This window comes from Stylophora pistillata, chromosome 10, assembly GCF_964205215.1.
Source record: "Stylophora pistillata chromosome 10, jaStyPist1.2, whole genome shotgun sequence".
NCBI lineage: Eukaryota > Metazoa > Cnidaria > Anthozoa > Scleractinia > Pocilloporidae > Stylophora > Stylophora pistillata.
The window spans coordinates 21,973,493-21,996,500 of NC_142528.1; the positions used below are offsets into that span (position 1 = coordinate 21,973,493).

Genomic DNA, 23,008 nt, shown 5'->3' on the forward strand with positions numbered 1-23,008 from the left:
GAGCCTCCGTAACTATCTATGCAAACGTTTTTACGTTGTGCAAATGGGGGAACTGTAAGGATTTGTACAATGAAAAATAGTCCAACTCTCAACCTGAAAATCTGAACTAGTTTCTTACGTGTCGTGATGTTTCTGGGCAGATTTAGGATAGGAAAGGATTTCATAGCGGCTGCTTGCGCAGCCATTTCCCACACAACACCTGTTTCGCCCATTGCGCAACATAGTAGTCTCATTGTGCGAGCTTGGGTTGCCTTTGTGATAAACGATCGGAACTGTCAGGGAAACCTGTAGATTGTGTGGGTGGGGAGGGTGTAACCTACGATGTACTAGCATCCCATCCAGGGGGGAGGGGGAGTAGCAGTAGTTTTAGTGATGATTCAATAATGCGCCCTCTTGAATTTGTTTTTGTTGATAGGCGCCTCTCTGCCACCAAGCGTTCCTATAAGTGGCCTTGTGTGATAGCATTGTCAGAGTACAAATACACTAAGTTTATCCGTAGTTCATTTCCTTTTGATGACCTATTTGTAACAAAGAGTAATTTTCCTTAATCTTTTATCTGTTATGTCCACGTGAGTGCACAGTTCTTTCAGATGAATGATCTAGTCCTATAATTCTGCGGCAATTGCTTGGCTGGTCCTTTTAGCCAAGAGGGATCCCAAGAACAATCCTTGCGGTACTTGGCGTGATGACCACTATTATCAATTACAGGGTTGGAAAGGTAGGTAAACCGCCGCAGGGGATTTTCAAAATTCAGTAACTTGAAGCTCTAGTCCGCAGCTCTGCTTTCGCGGTTTACCCTCTTTGCGCAAGCCGTTGTTGATAACCAACTTATGAACCGGCTATAGTTGCACTTGCCTGCCGATGTAGCTTAACAGTTGCCTCAGAAAGAAAAAACCTTGTCTTGTCTCCCTTCTGTAGAATATGAAATCCTTCATGCACTCACTCTCTGGCTATTAAAACATACCCTACCCTCTCACGCGTCAGTGACTATTTTTATTGTCCTTTCACTGAATTTGTATGCCACGTAATTATACTTATTTTTTACATTATTTGCTGATTAGATGTCCTAGTTTTGATGTGATACAAACATTTTTAAGGTTTGACCCCAGCTTTAAGCGTTATAAGGATAGTTATATTATAATCTATTATCCATCCTGTCTGGTCTAGTTATTCAAACTATTCAAAGTTGAAGCGGTTCTCGATTAAGTGTCGATAGTCATTACTGAGTTTATTCGACTATGCCTTGCGATTGGTTAAAAAAAAACTCTCGCCGATACTCAGCCAATCACATGCAAGACTACAACCAATCGAGACTTGATAATTCGCGTTTTCCAGCGCTTGGAGCCAATTAAGTGATTTCACTTTGAGTTATTATCTACTCCTGTAGACATTTATCTCGATTACCAGTCCTGTTTAGATTGAGCCCGCGCTCTTTCTCGGTAGGATCGAAGACTGGACACGAGAAAACGGTGGAAATGAGAAACGCGGTATTTTAATTCAATCTCATTGGCTTCGTGATTACTTTGGTTTCGGTTTTAAGAAACTCAATCGAGATGCGCCTCATTAAAGTAAAATACGCTGATAACTTATTCAAGAAAAGCCTTGTATATTTTTACGTTCGAATGCCATATTTCACCGTAAGCCCCGCGTGCAAGAGTGGGAGTGGTGAACTTTTATAAGAAAGTTCACCTAAAACACTGAAATCACGAGAATGCCCACACGAAAACAACAGGAAAGTGTGGCAAAGATTCATTAAAACCTAAGGGTAAACGAGGCTTCACGGTGAACTTCAGTAAATAACGTCATCAAGCATAAAAGTGATCGATGAAGGGTGTCCTACCATCCCCGATCTCTTTCGTGCGGTAAAGAATAAAAGAAGCCTTGGAGACGAGGCAGCAATCTCCCTTGATGTCCCATACGCCACTTCTGCACCCCTCTTTTTTTTTATCGTTCGCACTTTGTAATTTAATAAGTAGTATAGTGGGCCTGTATGGAAAAAACCGAGAGGTCTGGGTCCGAGTGTCTCGGCCGAGTGAGATCTAATATTCTAGGCGAAACCCAAACAATCAGCAAACAAACAAAACACCAGCAGTGACGTTAGGCAGTGAGCTCCCTTGTCCTTCTCAGTGCTCCAGTGCCTAACGAAGTCGGCATAGATTACAATGGCTTTACCTTAATTCGCTGCGTGACAACTAGTCTACAAAACTCGCGCCACTCTCCCAGCGAATCAGATGGAAAACAACAGACAATGGAGACTTGATCAGCACCGTTTTTTCCACGCGTCAAACAAGTTTGTCGGTTTACCTCGAATTCTTATCGGACTTATATCCTATTTTATCTTTTATGGAATTTCCTTTGATCTGATCTACTAGTGATTGCTTTTGTTTTGGTTTTACGAGAGTTAATTGAAAAGCGCTCTCCTATGAAAGAATTTTAAGAGCTCGTGAACGCATTCCCTTTTTCGATAGCAGCATCTAGGCAGACACTTCTTGGTTAATTCGACCAAAATTTTCAAGACAAAAATCAATGTCTAGACGGAGATAACATTTTAAGCTTCATTTGCTTTTCTTCCATAAGAATTAGATTAAATAAAAGGTACTTAGATCACTGATAGCTGTATCATTAAATGATTCCTATGTCAATTGATTTAGGTTCCGTTTCCTTCATACATCAATGGAGCAGAAGAGACAGCAGGCAAAAATCATTCCAATTAACTGAAAACAAAAAAAAGCATCTCGTGAAAAACATCTCTGAGCTCTTGCTCAGACTAATTTGACCGCAACCTCTCAAGTATTTGATCACTAAAGCTTAATGACAAGTATCTTAACTTTGATTCGTTTGTTTTTGTTTCTCCTATTTTTCATAAAGGTTTATTTTCTCATCAATCTTGCGCCTCAAATTACTTTTTGCTTTATATCTGCTTAAGTAGAAAAGATGCCAAAATACAATTTTAAGAAGTTGAAGGACTCTTTTCTTTCTCCTTTCATTCGTGATACCTTAGCTACGCCCTTAAGCACAGTGACCAGTGACCAGCACAGAGAAATGCCCAAAGATTTAAAAAGTTTCCTTTGCCTACGGTGGGCGTGACAATAATTAGGTTTCTGTGTCAAGTACATCTACAAACCTGGATTCCGGCAATGGATACTGCTACAATACCGAGAACGACCAGATGTTTGTCGACAAAATCTTTAAGCGACTGAAGACAACCCTGGAAAAATTTGTGGACAAAAGCGTCAGAGAGTGGGCGATGGCGTCCATTGAGTTACCAAGTTCTGCGCTGATCAACTTGAACTTTTAAACAAGGTAATTATGGTTTTATCAACTGAGTTGATAAAGAAAATTGACAATCGTAAAGAATTTCAAAGCTGACGTTTCAAGCATTAGCCCCTCGTTAGAGCGAAATTGTCAAAACTTTCGCTCTAACGATCGAAGGGCTAACGCTCGAAACGCTGCTGGAAGGCCGCACTTTTAAAGTATGAAATCACGCCGTATGGCCGTATTAGTTGATAAGAGTTGATTAAAAGTTTTCAAAAAAGGTAATTGAAACTTATGGAGCAGATATCATATAACTTTCATATCCACAACTGAAAATTATACATGTAAATTTACTCCTCATCGTGTTTCTGAATTTTCAGGGGTAATCTAATCGTTCAAAACCTGCCCGACCATAAACGCCGCCATTTTGAAAAACAACTTAGTAACCCACAGACGCATGTGATAGTGAATCGTATCGTCATACTTCATAATCACCTTCTGCTCTGGTTCTCGTAAAAGCATCATTAGAGAGCTTAAGCATCAGACGTTTTTGATGTCACGGACGTCAGAATACCGGGGGAGACTGGATCGACAACGGCGTTTTAGGCGCGAAATTTTTTACTTAAGCTGGACACCTGCGTCACCACGAACGTGACAGCTGATCACAGTTGTCACGTTTTTGGTCATTGTTTACAAAGGAAATGTAGCCGTAATTTGCAGCATGCCGTATTTAAAGGATGTGAGAAAATCACTTTTAATCGTTCATGACCAAGGACTGGTGTCAGATGAGGAACTGTTGCTATTACTGAAAGAGAATTCGTCAAAAAACCCTGAGTTTTCGTACGAAAAATACGCGAGGTTTAGTATCGAGAGTATCGAGGAACCTGAGTGCAAGTCCGAGTTTAGAGTTGAAAAAAAGGACCTCCCACTGCTGGCTGATGCGCTTCGACTACCGGACACCTTCCACTGTAATCAGAGAACCACTGCCGACGAGTTAGAGGGGCTATGTATTTTGCTCAGGCGAATGTCGTTTCCTTGCCGATATAGCGACATGCTCGCACGATTCGGCCGACCGGTTCCTGAACTTAGCATGATATCAAATACGGTGATGAATTATATTTACGATATACATGGTCACAAACTGTGTCAGTGGAATCATGATCTACTGAATCCACGTGACTTCAACACCTACACGGATGCTATATCGAATAAAGGGGCTGCACTACAAAACGTAACGATCTTGCACTGATCCTTTTGTCATTGAATCCTTGAATAACGGATCTTGTAATCCACTTAGCGCCTCTGCGATCGACAGCCATATTTGCGCTCGGTTGCTCGTTTTCTTCTTTGCTTTAAACGGATTCTGCACTCTGACTTCTTTCATTAGTGCTACGTCGTGCTGTTCAGACCATTCCATAGGCCCACTACATAAAAGAAAAAAGATAGAAGCGAGTGTTACTGTAGGTAGTAGCTGTATAAAATAGTCGATCACATTTCAGCACTAAAAATAAAAAGCTTAATGGCGGGGAAATTAATGCACTTTCTTGAACGTGAAATACGGCAACGACATAAACCTCTCGACAAAAAGAAAACAACTAATAACAAAAACAAACACATGGCAAGATAACTTGCTATTATATAAGTATTTTTCCTGTTCTGGAAAAAAACCTCTGCTCGTAGGATAACTAAAAGAATGGCGACAAACAAAAAAGAATTCACGATCAAACAAAACCAAGTAACAGAACCTGCGGAAACTTGTGCCAAACACGAAGTTAGGCACATTTTGTCCCATTTTTAAAAGTTATTGTTTAAGTGCAGATAAAAAACTACTTTCTTATGAAACCTACAATGTACTTACGGGTTTGATTTGACGATTGAAAATGAAGACATGATGTCAGTCTTGTACTGAGACAGTCCTGAAACAAAGCAAAACAACACGCACGGCAAACATCCCACTTTCACGTCTGCAACCTCACGTCAAAAACGTCTGCACATGCGTACTGATTGCGAAGCTCATATTTAAACTTCCGGTTGACGTCCGTGAATCAAAAACGTCCGATGCTTAAGCTCTCTATTATTTGAGGCACAAATACCTCATTTTGTAACATTTGATTGTTTAAACAGATCGCCAAGCGGATGTAGAAAAAGGATGAAAGCTGTCAAGGAATATTCAAAATTGCAGCATATTTGAGAAGTAAAAGCACGTAACTCTTTAGAAATTTCAAAACGCTGTCAACGTCATAATTTTGTAAGAGACCACCATTGTTGATCCCCTGGGGTGATCGTTGGTTTTCAGGGGGGTAGTGGAGGCATCAGTCGTCGCTACTAGAGTATAAATGATGGACTTTGAGAAATTAACTGCCAATGAATGGGGATTATCAGAATACTACCAAACCTTGCGGGGGAAGCGGAGGGGAAGAGAACAAAAACAAAACAAAAAATCCTCCGACCCCTACAGGCGGTAAACAATAACGATAGCCGCCTGAGTCCTTTTTTAAAGGCGGACATAAAGGTTTTATGGTTTCGGGAGCGTGCTTCTCTTTTACCTGTAAATATCAGAGGTATTACCTTCGTGTGAATTTTGTTTTTATCGAAACTCGACGCCTTGTTACAAGTTTTTGTGCTTTCATCCTTCTTACAGCAACTCAGCGGTACTCTCTTGTCTTGATTGTTTTTTTTCCATTCACTTTTGCTCCAGTCAGTAAAATTAATGGCGCCACAGCATTCGAGCTTCAGAGAATGAAAAACAAGGAAAATTTTAGTGAGTACCTTCTGGGATAATCACTCATTTTAAATTATCAATAAAGGGGAAAAAGTCTTTTTCCTAGCTATTTGTCTGTTTTAATTAACTCTGACCTATTGGTTCAAGGCAAAGAGTTAGCGGAAAGAGAGATGGGAGGGGGGGGGTCTGGGCTTGTTTGTAAGCCCGAGGGGGAGTGACATGTTTGTAAGATCCTCTTTGTGGAAAGTGAGAGGAAGGCTGAGGTTGTTCGTGAACCTGTCTTTGTAAGGAGGGAGGGGAAGACCTGTCTTTGTAAAGAAAAACTGACAATTCCTAATACAAGGATGAAGACTAGTTAACATGCCTAATTTCCTTCTGTGCAATATGATGACAAAGAGTGGGGTATACCTACGGAGTTTCAATAACTTTTTCCATAAGCAGATGCTGATGCTGTAATAACGCCCATGACCGAAAAAGGCCCGTAAGGTAAAACTCAAACACAAGAGCCGGCTCGCAGGCTCAACAGATGGCTTTAGGAGGTTTTTCAGGCGGTAGTAGAACGCTGGTAACCGGCCTTTAGTGAAAGCCCTGGAAATTCCTTAGCACTTTTTGATCCCAGATTACAATCCATGAATACGCCAAAGGTCCGGCGGTTTTGACACGGTTGGGCAGACAAGAGAATAACGGGAGTACTCTAACCTCGTCTCCACCCCTCTTGGGTGGTAAAAATGTTACAAATGTCACTTATAACTAGAGCTTCTTACCGTATAGTCACGAAAGCTTGCGTTTTAAGTCTAACGAAATAATTTGATCTGCTTACTCGAATTTGTAAATTGTCCACGTTTTGATTGGTGTTTGAATCGATTGTCACTCCATAAGTTGTCATTATTTCTTCCTTGAGTCTGATTTCCACCTCAGTTTCAACCTTTTGAAAGAAAAAAGAAAGAAATAGTCTGATTATAAATTCAGCTAACTTAAGCCATAAGTTTTCGAGACATTTTGCTCCCTCTTCTTCAGAATGAAATGAGTTGACATATCGAACGCACCGGTCATCGAATCTAACTTCTGAGAGATTCTTTTCTTTGCAAGCACCTAGTAAAATTTATTTGTATCACGTTCGGTGTGCGGTGGTTGAAGAAACTTAAGTTGTGCGAGAGCAAACATAAACGGGGAGGAAATGGGATACTATCAGCTTTCCCGCATCGTCGATCTTTCACTTGACTTTTCACGTGTAGCGTTCCGACGCTCGTGCCTGGTTATTTCCGCCGGAATTGCGGAAGTTGAAATTTTCATCTCGATTGCTCAAGGTTCTGAAATTTGAAGACTGAGAGCCGACTGGACTCGGTTGACTCAGTGTAAGGCTCGCTCTCGTAAGTATTCTAGCGTATAAAAGGCTTTTACATCGTTACTTGTATGAATTCAAATACCCAAAGCTTAAAAAACGGAAATACGTGAGATCATAATAAAGAAAAGCTATGTAATTTAGACCTACCCTGTCGCGATAAAGGAAACCAAGAATTCCCGCCACAGCTTCAGCAGCAAATATCAAAAATAAGCAACCAAAGAACTAAAAAACAGACAAATTGTTAAAAAGAATAAAAAAAAAGCTACAGGTTAGCCATGCATAACAAGTCCAAAAGCTCATTGCCACCTCGGTTCATCCCGTTTTCCATGACATAAATCAGTACGGAGTACTGCTACTCCCCTAAATCGATCAGTGGTCACTGGAGCAATTTTCAAGTGAGCGTAGAAAGTAAATACGGTATTGCTTTGATTTTTCTTTACTTCGCCGCGTGATTGGCCCAGAAAACTTGCGCCATTCTCTTAACTTATCTACCGGTAATTCATAATGAAAACCTATTACGACTCGGTTGCTTGCTTTTTCCCGCGTTTCAGATAGTTTGCTTGTTTTTCCTTTTCTGAATTTTCATTTATTCTCTATGATACAGTATTTCGCTTGGTTCTGATTTTACGACACTCGATAAGAACAAGCTCCAACCCGCCAATTCTTTCCCATGAAATTTTCGCACACCTGTTTATAATCTTTGGAGGAAGGGTACCAATCAGTAACAACTACAACATACCAAACCCAGGAGGCATCGACTTTCCTTAATGGCCCCACAGCATCCAAGGAAACCGACGAACATCACAAATCCACCGGTCGCCATTAAGATTATGGAGGGAACCCGGTAGCCACTATTCCCAAGAAAGGCGTTGAACTGCCCCGGGTCTATCTCGTACCATATTCCTATTCCTAAGACCGCTGCCCCGGCAAGCTGTGGAAGCGAAGAATAGAAATATAATCACATATTTTATTAAAGGCGTTACTGACAGAGTTCTAGGATACAAGTATCCCCTCCCCCCCCCCCCCACTTCACATCCACTCCCCTTATGCCCATATAGTTAATTGACCGCAGAAACACGCGACGAAAGGAGCACAAAAAGCGCACTGCAATTTTCCTTGCGAGACTCTTCACACAGGTTCGCGTGCGTCGCATCCTGAACAGATCACTCTCTCCCAGGGCCCCAAATTGATCTCAACGTTTGAAAAATTTTCGGTTTCCATCCAAGAGTAAAAACGAATTTGATTTATGCGTGGAAAACGCTTTATCCGATTCACTATGTGGTGGAACCTTCTATTCCAAAGTCTACTGACGCATGTGGTTCAATCAAAAATAGAGGCCTACGGAAAGTCTATTAACAATCTCTCAACATTAGCCGTCAATCTGCGAAAGGTCACGAATGGATGAAGATGTTATACAAGATATTGACATGATATCATAAACAGCACACGTCATTACACGCACTCTTTTGTGCGCTTAATTTTGAATTGAACGACAGACTTTCGATAATTACTGCCACTTTTAATTAACATCGTAATAACAAATCCTATTAGCAAAGCAAAACGATTAGAAAACTCCATAGAGTACGCAAAGTCCTCTTCGACTCGATATCAAAGTTATGGGAAAATTCTGGCACGAATATCATTGAAATGCATTCTTTTTGCACACACCGCTGTGCAGATGTCAGTAAGTGAATGGTGACCCATTTGGCGGTCACAGAGTACAATATGAACGATAATATCACCCACCGCAGCACGAGAAAATTGTTATGGCTCGTCTGTTATTCGCCATTTCAATAACTTAAATATAGAGAATCTTGAAGATGGTTTCTCGACCTTGTCGCTTGCCTGTGCTTCTGTAAACATCGGAATGACTTCCGCCTATCCAACATCAAACCTTCTCAGTTGTCAATACGCGAATTTAATTTTTCAGCGCCAATTAATAAATATGCATATCGACCATATTTGAGTTTGGTGTGAGTCACATTGTCACGGCGAACAAAACACTTGTTTCTTGTTGCCAGTTACATGCATTTGGCTCGGCCGGAATATTTACTTAGGCAAATGAAGACGTTTTACTTTCCGTTTTGAAATTACGATGAAAAAATACCAGCCAAAAATATCGCAATGTCAAAAATATTTTCACAATCATTTTAGAATCGTATGCTTCATTAGAGCGGCTCTCAATGAAGGCTTTGAGGAATTACTTAGTTATATTTAGATCTCAGTTCTGAGTGATATTGAGAAGGTTTCTCGCATTTGAATAGCAAGTAAAAATCTTTCAATAAGAACAGATTAAGAAAAGACGAAAACCTAAAACAGATTGTTTACAACAGGACCCTAAGAGCGTTCTAGTAACGCTAGTGGAACGCTGAGGGGAGTTTCAGCTAGAAAGCGAAACTCAAGTAGACGAATACTAACACAAAATTATTTAAACCTACCCAAAATATAAAATTGAAGGCAAAAAGTAGGGTCTTTATGCACTTGATACCACACATCGAGTCGACAGTTGGCTTCGTAAATTGAGTCACAAAAGATACCTGTGTCCGTTGGGCTGTAAACACACGCAGCGAGAAGAAACTAATGCTTTAAGACGAACCACTGCGCTAGTTATATGAATATGTATGCTGTGATAAGGGTGTAACGCACTCTTCGCGCGACAGGTTGCTGTATATTGTTTTCTTAAGGTTCATTAATAGAGAGCCAATTAAAATTCGCCGTGCAAGGGCTTTGCAATCTCAGTCGTAAGCACTTTATTGTTCGTTAATATCAAAAAACAATAACTTGACTATCTGCATAAAACATCTTTTCTTCTTTTATCTTCATACGGTTAAGTCAAAGGTAGGAAACCTATTTCAGTGTGCAGACCGGGCGTGAAAACTGTGATATGCGAGGCATCCTCAGAAATTTGCAGAGAGAAAAATCGACTCTATTATTTAGAAGACGATTTAAGCTTTCATTTGGCCACTATGCATGTTCGACTCTTTGTTATGGCCCGATAGATATTTGAGAGTCGCAAGTTTATTCAAGAATGAATCCTGTTAAATCTAACCTACAGTTCCGTCACTTTTCTTCGTTTTCTGTTCAGTTTTGTTCACGTGCAACGAATTTCGGCAGATGCAAATTAATGTTTTTCGTAATATTGTATACTCTGAATATTGCGTACGTTAATGAAGGGAACAGTCTAACACGTCTCAAGCAGTAAAAAACTGGCTTACATGTTATTGTTAAGCCGGCGAAGAAGTAAGTGTTTTAATCGCCTCAATCGTGAATGTCAGAACAGAAAAAATAAAACGTAACTTCTGAGTTCATATTTCTAATCTCCTGAATCAATCAGCTCACCCAAGCTATTACCAAGTTAGATGTATATCAATTAGGTTCACAGACTGTAAAGTTTGGACAAATTAAATTTCTGCTTTATCGGCAAAATCGGGAACGGTGCATTTTCTTCCTTATTTCAAAAGTCATCTACTCCGCCACTCCGTTTCGCGTTATGTTTAATTCAGTTTCAGTGGATGCAGAAACCATTTTCAATATCGTCTGACAGGTGTGATTTGGTGTTTAGCCAGAACGTATCATGATTAGCAAGGACTTAAGAGGCCTTTTGTTTGAAATGAAAATCAAAGTGAGAGAAAGGATATCTTTTGATAAGTTGAACAGTTCATCGCCGTGACAAACTGTCCTTACTAAAGTTCACTTCATATACTTTAAATTCATCTTGATTTTACAAGCCGATTTGCATGTATTTTTCGAGATAGGGCGTCATAAGCTTCTTCCATGGTTTCTCGTTTATTCGTAACGAGTATTTTTGGATTTTCGCTAGATTTCTGCTTAATTCAGAACCAAAACTGAAGTGAACTACAAGAATCGACTGGGAAACGCGTTCACTTCTCTCAATGACATAGATAGAAACAGATGTTGAAGTATAAAAAGCCACTATCGAGATGTCTGAAAAGCCTTGATAGCACCCTAAATGAAATTACGCCCTAATGAGACAGAGTTGAATGACGTATACAGATTTTGAGTCGTTCGTGTGGTTGATTTCCTATTCTGTTGCTTCGAGGCGTTGTTTTCCTTGCCGCTTTTCTTTTACAGAGCAACCTCCAAAAACTTGGTAAACCCCCTAAAAATTTTCAAAAATTAATTTTCTCCTTACAACCTCTGGAAATAGGAATATGCCTTCCACGAAAACAGAGTTCCTCCGTTTTAAAAGTCAGCGCTAATTTCGCTAAATTTTAGACCTACCACACTTGACCCCGCGTTGTTGACCGCATACCCTCTGACGTAGCATTTCATTATTCAGCTCTGTCCAGGTACATATTCGTTGACTTGTTTACATATAAAGCTTGGCACTATATATCAATGAAAATATAACACTTCGGTAGTTCTAGCTGCACGGGGCAGCGTTCAATCTTAGTTTCGCACCATAAGTGTGTGCGAGATTAGACTGAGAAATTAAACGCGAGGAAATACTAACGCGGCGAAATGTCTTCCTATTGTTTCTGTACTGTTGGAGAGCTTTTCTGCAGGCTTCACAAATGTCTCCCGATGTTTTCTCGAGGAAACCAAACCAAGCTTCCAAGTCGGCGTTTGACTGCCTGTCTACACCACGAAATGGAGTTTTACTGAGGCTTTTTTCCGCAGATTATACACCCATGCTTCGACCTTTTTACACTTTCCGTCACGTTTACGATAAAAATTAGTGCACACACTTGCAAAACGAAAAACAGTTTTGTTTTCACCGCCATTGCACACAACTTCGTTTCAGTTTTCGAAGAAAGCTCTATCCTGGTAAAAGAACAACTATCTCTCAACCAACCCAGAAAAGTTCCAGCTATTAACGATCAACCCGAGAAATGTTGACAAAGACAACGATAATCAAAATTTTTCTGTTGATGGTCATATTATTAAGAGAATGGGGGAAAAACGGCTTTTAGGAGTTCAAATCGATGAAAAATTGAGTTTTACTGGTCATATCAGTGATCTATGCTCTAAGGCCAGTCAAAAAGTAGGGGTCCTAGTGCGGCTACGCAATTTGATACCCTGTAATGCTAAAATATCACTTTATAGGTCTTCAATTCTGCCCCATCTAACCTACTGTCATCAGTGTAGTATGGCACTTTTGTAATGCATCGGATCGGAGAAAGCTTGAGCGGATTCAGGAGCGAGCACTTAGGGCGGTGTACAAAACTAGATCAGCTTCCTATCACGAACTGCTAAGTCGCGCCAAACTACCGACGTTGAAAAATCGGCGCCTACAAGACTTTGCCACTTTGATGTTTAAAGTTAAGCACAGTCTCGTACCTGAGAATATTTCTGACTTATTTGATATAAAGAACACTCAATATAATTTACGGACCAGTGACTTCGAACTGCCAAGATTCGAAACTGTAAGATTTGGTAGGAATTCTATTAAATATATGGGACCTCTCATCTGGTCGAAGTTACCAAGACACCTAAGAACGATAGAAACTCTAAATTCGTTCAAGAAGAACATAAGAAAAGTCGACCTTTCAACTCTCGTTGAAATTTAAAACTTAACTAAATAACTTTATAATCTTTTTCATTATCTACTGTAAATAACTATCATCTACATATGTAAATGTATTTGACTTTTAAATTTTTTTTAGTGTCCCCCATTAGCTTATAGCTAAAAACATAGACACTTAAATAAAGTTTTTCATTCATTCATTCATTACGAGCGGGAGTTTGTGCGGGCGCGCACCAGCGGCTAAACTCATCGAAACTGAAATCTTGTGCATGCGCAGACAAAATGCCCCTCTGCTCCTCTGTCCAGCTCTTTCCCCTATCTCTGCCTTGCGCAGGAGCTTTACCCGTTTGTACCCGCCAAAATTTACCGCCAAAACGCGGCTTCCACTTATTGGACGCGGCCACACCGAAAATTTCCCGCCTTTGATTTTCAACATTGATACAAGCTCGAAAGACAACCTGCCGGCCAAGGTTCTTGCTTGTATTTTTCGTATCATTATTCCATTATGAAATCTTTTTCCCGACGGTCTTAAGTTTATATATAAGAGAGTCTTTTTTGCCGGTCATTTCCCGAGTTCATTTTGTCAATTCTGTCCTGCGTATCGAGCAAATAAAGGTAAGCTTACGTTTATATCAGAATCTAAGTTTTATATTGCTTCTCAATGTAACCACCATGAGTTAAAATGGGTTTCCTCGTATGGAGTCGATGAATTTGTACGAACATACGGCATTATTAAAAATTATTCATTGATTGAGGGTACATTATTACAATAACCAATCACACTTTTTTTTTCTCGTGCAAATTTGAATTGATAAGTTCTCGTAAAAATTTCTAATGGTGCTACGTCAGTGAGAGTGTTACAAGATAATTTGGTTTTTCCAACTGAATGTTCACCGTGAATGGATTTCAGAGATGACGCTTAGAGCAGTTTCACTCTGACGAGGGGTTAAAGCTTAAACTGTCAGCTCATGAATCTATATAAGGAACTCTATAAGGTGGCCATTTCACATTATCAACTCAGCTGATAAAATCAAATCATTTTGAAAATATCTCGTGCTCATTTATTCAAAACTGCTCTCAAAATCATGTGATCCTATACCTGTACCAAATCTTGATTACAGAAACGTGACTGCAGGCGATCTATCCGATTGAAATTAATTTTTTATGACTTGTACAGTACATGGCCTTCAGCGAGAAATGTTATTATTGCAAAGCTTCAAGTATTTAAAAACGTATCGACATACAGTGGCTTCTCGATTTTAAATTTGTTCAATGTGTTCCTATCATTATTTGTAGGTGCTATGGCAACTGCTCAAGCAATGAGGGAGCAGGAAAAAACAGTTACTGTAAGTCATGTTCATAATGTTAGTTTTATTGCATGGATATTGTGTTATTTCATCACATTTATTTAATCATATGATAAGCAAACATACTTTTCTTTTAATTTTGCACTAAGAGGTGCAGAAGATAATCTCCTTAAAGATGTGATACCAGTTAGTTCTAGCTACACCTTTAGTTAACTCATGCAAAACTATTACAGCCGTTGTTTGAAGCACAACAAATTTAATACAACAAAGTGATGGATTACAACATAAAAGTCAGCTTAGATTGAATTAAAGACTGGGAGGAACTGAAATCTATGTGTATTGTTTTGTGCAGCTCATTTGAAAGGTAGAAGAGAGAAAAAAAACTTACAAACCATTCAAGTCCAAGTTTCAAATCCATAAAGTGACAATGTATAGTAACGTACTTCAACTGATGAAGTAAAAGATACATAGACTAATCTGTTGTTTTTATTTTCTCAGTGGTCGAGTATTTTTCCTTCTCAACAAGTGACAGGTATTTAAGGGTAGATAAAAACTGAAACTTTTAAATATTGGGTTTCTCTAACCATACTCTTTAGCTGTAAAAGTGATTTGTTGCTTTCTCCAACAGAACAGCAGTCAGCTTTATTTGTGAAGAAGCTTTTAGCAGTCGCAGTAAGTACAGTTCTAGACCATTTTGCATTGTTGTTGATAAATTTTGGTTTCTGTTTGTTTTTCATGAAATTTTTTGTTTCTTTCAGGTCTCTAGTATAACTTACCTCAGGTAAAAGAAACACCAACATTTACTCAGCTTTTATTTCATGTAAGGCATGCATGTACTTCTTTCCATGTTAGAATAAAATTCAATAAACTCAAATAAGTATAAATTCATTTCTTATAAATACCTTCTTTATTGTCAAGGATATCACTAGTAAATTTTAGAATTTTTCATTCATCTTCTTCAAACAGAACTATATTCCCAGAGCATGCCTTTGGAGACAGATGCTTAGAAGGTATTATATTATCAATAAATTTGCTTAAGTTAATGTTGTAACTGTATGATTGACATACTGGTGAAAATGCAAGGCTTTCACAAATTCTTAATTTTGGTCTGTAGATGATGAAATTTGATAGAATGGTTACAAAGTCATCTACGGATGAAGATGCTGGCTGTTAGCCTTTAACCAATATTTCACAAGTCATGTCACACCTTTATAGAAATTCACAGCCCTTTTGATAAAATGCACATAGTAATGTGGTATTATTTAACATCAGTGAAGGTGTAATTGAAAATAAGATCTGTGCAATAAAATCCATTGTTTAAGCTTTCCTCACCTGAAAAATCTTTGTGCTTCAGATTTGAATCTTAAAATCCTGAAGGATGACAGTGCTTGTCCAGGGGCATGTCAAGTAATACAGTGGTAAATACAGTTAATTATTAAGCTTCCTCCATTGTGGTGCACCAATCTCTCAAATGCTTTTGGAAGGACAAATTTCTTCTCACTTTGAACATATTATCCACCCAGAAACTCACAAGAGTTTTTTTCCTTTTTTTTTTATTCTCATACATGTTTTGGTTTTTGTTTAACTCTTCAATCTTTAACTTACTATTTTTGCAATTGCTAACCAGACATATTGTAGTATGGGTGCAGTAGCAGACAGCTCCCAATTAAAAACTATGGGCAACAGTGTGATGTGATTTTTTTTTCATTTGAAACAGGATCAAAGGTTGCTTTGATGCTCTTGATAAGGGATATGTAAGTTTTGTAATTACTGTATTGACCTACCAGTAATTTATGTTGACTAGCTTGAATTAATATATTGAACTTTGGTTTCTGCTTTCTATCTCTATTGCCTTTAATCATATGAAAATGGTTGAATGCTTGAAAAGAGAGCAAACAAATATAGAGCTTTATATTGTAAAACAGGTTGTAGTTAGTCATAGTGGTAAAGAACATTTTAAAAAGAGAAGTGTACTTGTTTGTTTCAAGACATTGTGAGGCAAACAATTGTCATGATTGCAATAATCATTAAATTTTCTTTTTCTTGCAGCTCAGGATGATTATTATTGGTGTAAGTATTTAAGAGCTGTCTTTATTGAAAGTTGTGATGATAACTTCCAAAACAAACACTCATCTAACTTTTTCAATTCAAATCAGATCTATGGTGATGCTGAAAACCCTGATGTAAGTGACTGAAATTGTGGTTACATTACTTAATATAATTGATGTAAAAGAGTGATTTATTTTCAGTTGATTTTTTAAAACAATACTGGATTAATCAATAAAATTGGTTTTTCTTCACTGGACTCAGATTATACTTATTGTCTATTAGATAGGAAATCCTGCATGTCCATGTAAAAAGGACTGCCCTGATTTAAAAAAATTCAAGGTTTGACTCTAGCATGGTTTTGCAATATAATGTTGGCAGAACTTTGTAGACTGGAAGTAGATGGGAAGATTACAAAATCATTTAAAAATTAAGCCGCAATAGCTGCATTTGATATAAAGAATCAGTTGGGCTTTTTTTAATACCTCTTGTTATTCATTGTATGTTTGGTATCTAGACTGTCATTGAGACTTACACCTTTAAGGTAGGTTGCATTTGATAAATATAATAACACAGAATTAATCAAGAGTTCAGCAGCCATTTCCACATATCCTGACCTAATCAAAAGTGATTTCTATCAAAGCCACTCCATTTGATATGAAATTATCACAAAAAAAAGTATCCTTATCCTCAGAACATCTTAGTCTCATTGCTATTTTCACAAGAGATGTTCTCTATGGTTGAGTGCAGAGGGTTGAGTGGGTGGGTGAGATATATTGTGTTGCAAGTGACTTGAGAGAGCTTGCCTTCCAATTTTGCAGAAAAATCTGTAAGTATTTTCACAAATAGATTCCAATATGTTCCCAAGCATCTGTTTAGTAGTTGATCACAGCTGACCACAAAATGTGATAAGAATCAAAAAGTGGCACTGGAGGTGTAGCCAAGTGTGTGACTGATGTACTCACCACATTTTGACATCTTCTATGATACATTACTGTACAGACTCTATTGGTCCGGAATCTATTTGTTTTATATGATAGAAAATAAAAATGTTGTTTCTAGTGACATCATCTATGCATCTGCCCTCCAATAGATCATAAATAAGAACTGATCAAAAAGTATGCAGAATGCAGTTTATCATATGATATCAGGGCTCAACACTAATGGTAGCCAACTAGCCACAGACTTGTAGAAATTCAGTTTTGGCTTGTGGTTTTTGATTTCCATGTGCCAGTTTGGCTAGTAAACAGACTAGAATTGTCGTAACATCTAAGATGTCACTAGCCACTTGGCCAGTAAGTTGAAAAGTTTGTGTCGAGCCCTGTGTATACCATGATGCATAAATGTAATTTAAATGCTAACAAAATCTTTTTCACAGTTCTCTTACGTTGGAAGTGAAGTCAGTATCTTCAGGTATAAAAGAATTTTTGTCAATGATTTGAAACAGAAACTATAAGAAATAATAGAATTACCATATAGTTTATGATTGTCATTCTGTTATCACTTAGTTACTCTTGGTGCAATATTAGGCACTTCTATTCAAGTGTCCCACTGCATGTTGGGGACCATATGTTTGAGGACCCACCATATTGTTTTGAGATACATTATTAGTTTGTGCATGCAGTATCTCGGCTTATAGATGAAAAAAACTATGTTTCCTTTGAATTTGCTGTTTTGGAAATATTTTGTTTGGAAAAACACTTAGCTATTAGTTGAGGACACTTTTTCAAGCTCAAATTTTCGAGATTTTGATAAAGTTTTTTGAAAAAGTTGCTCAGCCTATATACAAATGAATACTGTAATCTTGACATTAAAGCAAAGTTTATTACAAGGTGGCAGTGTGGGATCAGTATGTGACTATGCCAGGAAGTGAAAAACCAGATCCACTCGCTGTTGAAACAGTCAGTCAAGGCCAAATGACAACACAAATTCCTCTTGCTGGAAAATTTAAAGGGGCCAGTTCTCCACAATCAGCCGATACGTGGCCAAAGTGGCTCATGCTCCATGATGACTTGCTTTTTTCAATGAAGGCCTTATAATCCCAAGGTCCACTAGGCTAGAGATACTTGACCATATTCACACTTGTCATCTTAGCATAACTAAGTGTCGAGCTAGAGCCCCAATGTCCCTATGGTGGCCAGGACTTTCCTATCAGATTGAGGACATGGTGAAAAACTGTAGTACCTGGGCCAAAGATAGCCCTGAGCCAAAGGATCATAGCCTCCTTTGCAGAAAGTCCTTGGCAAAGGCTAGCTACTGACCCATTTAAACCAGAGGGCAAAGTGTACTTAAATACTATGGATTGCGGTACTACTCTAGATATGGTTTGAGATCAAGAAACTCAGTTACCAATCTTCACCTAGAGTCAATGTGACATTTGAAAGAACACTTCTCCACCCATGGCACACCAGAGATTATTGTATCAGATAATGATCCACAATTCAGCTCTGACACCTTTCTACGCCTTTGCAGAATGGACTTTCACCCAGCAAATTACTCATGGGCCATTTTGAACCAAAGTTCCCAGCATATCTAGTATCCTCAAACCTAACATGCAGAACACTGACTAGGAAATGGTTCAACTGGAAGATGATGAATACAGATTAGCATTGGCAAACACTAGCAGGCTCATGATCTTCCTCCACACGTAACAGGCGAGAACATTTGGGTACAAGACTAAAACTAGATAGGATAGATTGCTGGATGAGCAAATCAGCCCAGGTCTTACCTAAGGAAGACTACCTTGAGCACATTGAGACGTAATTGATCAGCGCTTTTGGTCACAGGTGGTATTATGCTTGGTTTACACATGCCCTGATAGACCAGCTAAAGTAATACCAGACAGTCAAGCAACAAACATGCCCCGACACCTTGTAAAGTTTTCAACTCTGCACCAACAGAACTTTGTGGGCCAACAATGGCAGCACCACCTAAGGAAAGCCATATGAACACCAATGACTTCCCCATTTACTCTTCTGTTGGCAAAGACCAGGGACCACCAAAGAGTCTGGATTTGAGAAATACTTACAGACTATAAACATAATAGTATTATGACGCTAAAATTTTTTAAGTTTCTTGTTGAGTCAGTTCTCTTGAGCTTTGGGGGAGGAGATGTAGTATTAGGCACTTCCAGTTCTGTTTTAGAGTCTTGTTGCATGTTGGGGGCCATGTGCTTCAGGGTCTGCCATATTACTTTGAGTAAATTTATCTTGATATCAAAGTCAAGTTTATTATATTTAGGAATGGAAATAAAATTGCAAGTGCACATACAGAGAAAGAGACTAAGAAAGCAACCATACGTTTGCTTAGGTAGGTCTTTATTTGAGAATTAAATGATATATTGATGCTCTGGCTATCAAATGATCAATGAATTTTTTAGTTCTTTTCTTTTTTTATGCATGTAAAATTGGTTACAGTTGCCAAGCAAGATTTTAAAAATAGATTAATGGCTGTTAACCAAGATTTATGGTCATTTTCTTTTTAAATATTAGAATAATATTTCAGTTGTAATTTGAGGATTTTTACAAGTAGTTTGATAAAATGTATATATGCTCTAATTTTTCCTTCAAATTTTAGAACAATAATCCTTCTCAGTCAGACTTTGGCATCACTACCAGGTAAGTTACAGCATTATTATCATCATGAATTCAGCATTCATTGTTTTTCAGTATGCTGCAAGTTGTACTGTGACATCTGTTATTTTCTATCTGTTTTTCTTGAAATATCTATATCTTATTTTAGCTCTTTTTAATTGTTAGATGTTATTGGCAACAAGTCTCTCTGAATTTCATTGTGTTGTAACTGACATAGCCAGATTTGGAATACTTTTTCTCATTCTTGTTTTCCTGTTATTTGCTGTAAAAGCGGTGTGGCTTTTTTTTCAGATGATGTGATGATGACGATGAAACTGTTGTATTATGATGAAGGTAAATGTAATCCGATAATTTTTTGGGGCGTTCCCAGTGTACTTTGTTTATCCCCCATTTCTCAAAAGTAATAAAAAGTAAACTTCGATGGCTTCAATTGTTTTGTAGTAACCCCTCTTGACTATGAACCACCAGGCTTTAAGGTAAGATGCTGTCGGGACTAAACGTAAATTCAAATGCAAATGCTAAGTAATACAAAAAGCTTTAAGATAATCACAAGCTAGGCGTTTAGACTGGTTTAGTCAGTAAATCAGCAGCAGAGTGTAAATGAGGCAAGCTTGGATCGGGTCACGCAATGAACGACCCAGCCCAAGCCTCCCTCGTTTTTTCACTCCTCCGCACCTATCGCGCCGTTTACTATGGCGCTTTGTTCCACAAATTATTTGAGTGTAGCACAATTACATGATTAGGGACTTAAGCAAACGGCGACGGCAACGAGGTGGCAAAACAATCGATATAATTGAAACAGTAGCCAGGACGTACGTTTTTAAACTTTGTACATTTCTTAGCCGTCCATAGCAAGGCAACAACGTCAAATCACCAAAATTTGCGTCGTTTGCGAACGGAAACCGCGACACAACACAGGCAGCCCAAGCTCACTACTAGAAAAGCGGACGTGACTCTTACCGTGTTGCGCAACGTTTTATATTTATAAAGGTTTGTATGGGATGTTATCGGTTTGCCTTAAAAGAGAGGAAAAAATGTCTTGTTTTGAAATAAAATGGACTTACCTTATTGCCTTGTTGTTTTCTTTGTTGATTCTTAGCATCTCAGGCCATTTTGAAGCGTTTTCGGCGAGTTAGCGCTATGTTGGTGTTCAACTAGCAACTGCGGTTGAACACCAACATAGCGCTAACTCGCCAAAAACGCTTCAAAATGGCCTGTGATGCTAGGAATCAACAAAGAAAACAACAAGGCAATAAGGTAAGTCCATTTTATTTCAAAACAAGACATTTTCTCCTCTCTTTTAAGGCAAACCGATAACATCCCATACAAACCTTTATAAATAGACCGGTTCACGCTCTTGAGTGCATGCTGGGTAATTAGGGCAAGCAAATCCAAAATGGCGGATACGAACAACACTCTTTTGCTCGATCTGAATACTTATAGTTCAATATAGAAGTCACAGCTACATTTTGAGCTCTTTATGTTATTGCCATCTCGCTCAAAAGTCGTTGACAGTTCAATATCCCAACAACACGATCATGGCCACGCACCTCGAAGATTTTTTGGAACTTTCATGTGGGGAATTGCAGTTTTATCTTAAACAGCGAGGTTTGCCCTCTGGAGGGACACACTCGGATCTTGCTGCTCGTGCTTTGGTAGCTTTTGAACATAAAACGCCTATTCGAGATTCGGCCGAAAGCCAAGCCAAGTCACTACAAAATGAACATGTAGAACTACTACGCACATGCGGTATAAAGGATCCGTTATCCATGGTCGATTGGGAGGACTGTGTAACAAAGTGGCCGCATACAAACATTGGTCAAATATTCTCGTTTATACTTGGAAAAAAAGCTTTCGACACTGACTATATTGGTCAATATAAAATCAGAAAAGCGTATTCATACTTTAAAAGTGGTTTTGTGCACACTGTATACTCAAAAACAATTCATGGACAAGACAAAGTTCTGTTGTTTGCATCTGTCACTCCATCTCAAAGAATTCGCGAAGAACCTCATAAAGTGTGGATAATTTGTAAATCTCCCGGTGAAATTCTTGGGGCATATTGTAGCTGTACAGCTGGATACAGTCAGTGCTGTAATCATGTCATAGCCCTTTTATATAAAGTTGAGTTTGCCAACCAGAAAGGTTTCACAGATCCTTCCTGCACAGATAAGGCATGTGTGTGGAATAATACTAGCAAGAAAGACATCCAACCCATGAAATTAAAGGACATGGTGTTCCAAAGCCACAAGGTAGTCAAAGAAAACCCAAGTTATGCTATTAATAGCAAGGAAAAACAGAACTTTGATCCTCGGCCAGAATCCTTGAGGGTTGTTACCGAAGAAAGCAAGCAAAAGTTTCTAGCTTCTCTTCGAAACATAAATCCTGATGCTGTCATCCATATTTCATATGCACCACCAACTTCTGATGATGTTCCCCCATCACTACAAATTATAGCTGATGATATATCCTCTAAAAACAATGGTGTAGATGCTGATGAATTAGTGAGACAATTTCTGGAACAATTATCTTTCAATGACAGTAGCATTAAAGAATTAGAAAAGGCCACAAGGGATCAGGCTAACTCCAGTATATGGAAAGAGCAAAGAAAAGGTAGAATAACTGCATCTCATTTTCATGAAGTATACACAAAGACAAAAACAATTCTTAGAAAAAGAAAGCCAAATTGCAAAGTAACACCTCTTCTTGAGCGAATTTTAGATTGTACCGATCTGTCAATGATACCTGCCATTAAATGGGGAAGAGAACATGAGAGAGATGCTGCTGCATCATTCTTTGCACAAGAATCCAAAAAACACAAAAATGCAAAGCTTCAGACTTGTGGCTTGTTTATATCTAAAACTTACCCTTTTGTGGGAGCTACCCCAGATGGTATTTTTCACTGCGATTGCTGTGGTCATTCTTGTATTGAGTATAAATGTCCATACTCACTTGCAGACATGAAATTTGATGAGCATTGGAACAATACAACTTATCTAGAATTAGTGAATGGGAATATCATGCTCAAGAGAACCCACAGTTATTATTACCAGATACAAGGACAAATGGCCCTAACAGGATGTCCTAAAACCTTTTTTGTTGTTTGGACTCCACTTAGTGGTGCTCATATTGAAATTATTGAGTTTGATTTAAAACTGTGGCAAGATATCATACCAAATCTAACAATTTTTTTCAAGACTTATGTTGCTAGGGTGTTGCTAGGTACTAGGCCTATTTATTATTGTGCTGTCT

The 23,008-nt window shown here is 38.5% G+C and overlaps 2 protein-coding genes and 1 long non-coding RNA gene across 4 annotated transcripts in view; 1 reads left to right on the forward strand and 2 right to left on the reverse strand.

Annotated features, from left to right (window-relative positions):
* Positions 1-973: 973 nt before the first annotated feature.
* On the reverse strand, positions 974-9,955 carry LOC111329946 (CD151 antigen). Its single transcript, XM_022934712.2, has 7 exons — positions 9,761-9,955; positions 8,062-8,253; positions 7,470-7,544; positions 6,798-6,902; positions 5,824-5,985; positions 3,125-3,208; positions 974-2,714 (listed from the first exon to the last, which is right to left on the reverse strand). The coding sequence occupies exons 1-7, from the start codon at positions 9,815-9,817 to the stop codon at positions 2,664-2,666; spliced, it is 726 nt and encodes a 241-aa protein (XP_022790447.2). The 5' UTR covers positions 9,818-9,955; the 3' UTR covers positions 974-2,663.
* On the reverse strand, positions 4,357-5,813 carry LOC148722247 (uncharacterized). The gene is made up of 2 exons (XR_015992245.1): positions 5,114-5,813; positions 4,357-4,679 (listed from the first exon to the last, which is right to left on the reverse strand). It is a non-coding gene; the product is annotated as an uncharacterized LOC148722247 (long non-coding RNA).
* Positions 9,956-13,198: 3,243 nt separating the features above from the next.
* Positions 13,199-23,008, forward strand: part of LOC111329935 (HORMA domain-containing protein 1-like) — a 13,940-nt gene continuing 4,130 nt past the window's right edge. For both annotated transcript variants that reach the window (XM_088736473.1, XM_088736474.1), the window contains exons 1-16: positions 13,199-13,425; positions 14,107-14,156; positions 14,616-14,649; positions 14,746-14,789; positions 14,876-14,898; positions 15,084-15,127; positions 15,472-15,535; positions 15,835-15,871; positions 16,167-16,187; positions 16,274-16,300; positions 16,681-16,707; positions 17,542-17,576; positions 19,404-19,472; positions 19,740-19,780; positions 20,048-20,089; positions 20,198-20,232. In XM_088736473.1, coding sequence (XP_088592599.1) covers positions 14,112-14,156; positions 14,616-14,649; positions 14,746-14,789; positions 14,876-14,898; positions 15,084-15,127; positions 15,472-15,535; positions 15,835-15,871; positions 16,167-16,187; positions 16,274-16,300; positions 16,681-16,707; positions 17,542-17,576; positions 19,404-19,472; positions 19,740-19,780; positions 20,048-20,089; positions 20,198-20,232 — 588 coding nt within the window. In that variant the 5' untranslated portion in view covers positions 13,199-13,425; positions 14,107-14,111. The remainder of the gene's footprint in view (positions 13,426-14,106; positions 14,157-14,615; positions 14,650-14,745; positions 14,790-14,875; positions 14,899-15,083; positions 15,128-15,471; positions 15,536-15,834; positions 15,872-16,166; positions 16,188-16,273; positions 16,301-16,680; positions 16,708-17,541; positions 17,577-19,403; positions 19,473-19,739; positions 19,781-20,047; positions 20,090-20,197; positions 20,233-23,008) is intronic.

What these genes read in the sequence shown, in the direction of transcription:
- LOC111329946 (XM_022934712.2), bottom strand. Translation starts at nt 9,817, where the DNA reads ATGTGTGGTATCAAGTGCATAAAGACCCTACTTTTTGCCTTCAATTTT. An exon ending in CCTTCAATTTTATATTTTGG is followed by an intron (nt 8,254 to 9,760) that starts GTAGGTTTAAAT and finishes TCGCTTCCACAG; the next exon opens with CTTGCCGGGGCAGCGGTCTT. An exon ending in TGGACAATTTACAAATTCGA is followed by an intron (nt 5,986 to 6,797) that starts GTAAGCAGATCA and finishes CATTCTCTGAAG; the next exon opens with CTCGAATGCTGTGGCGCCAT.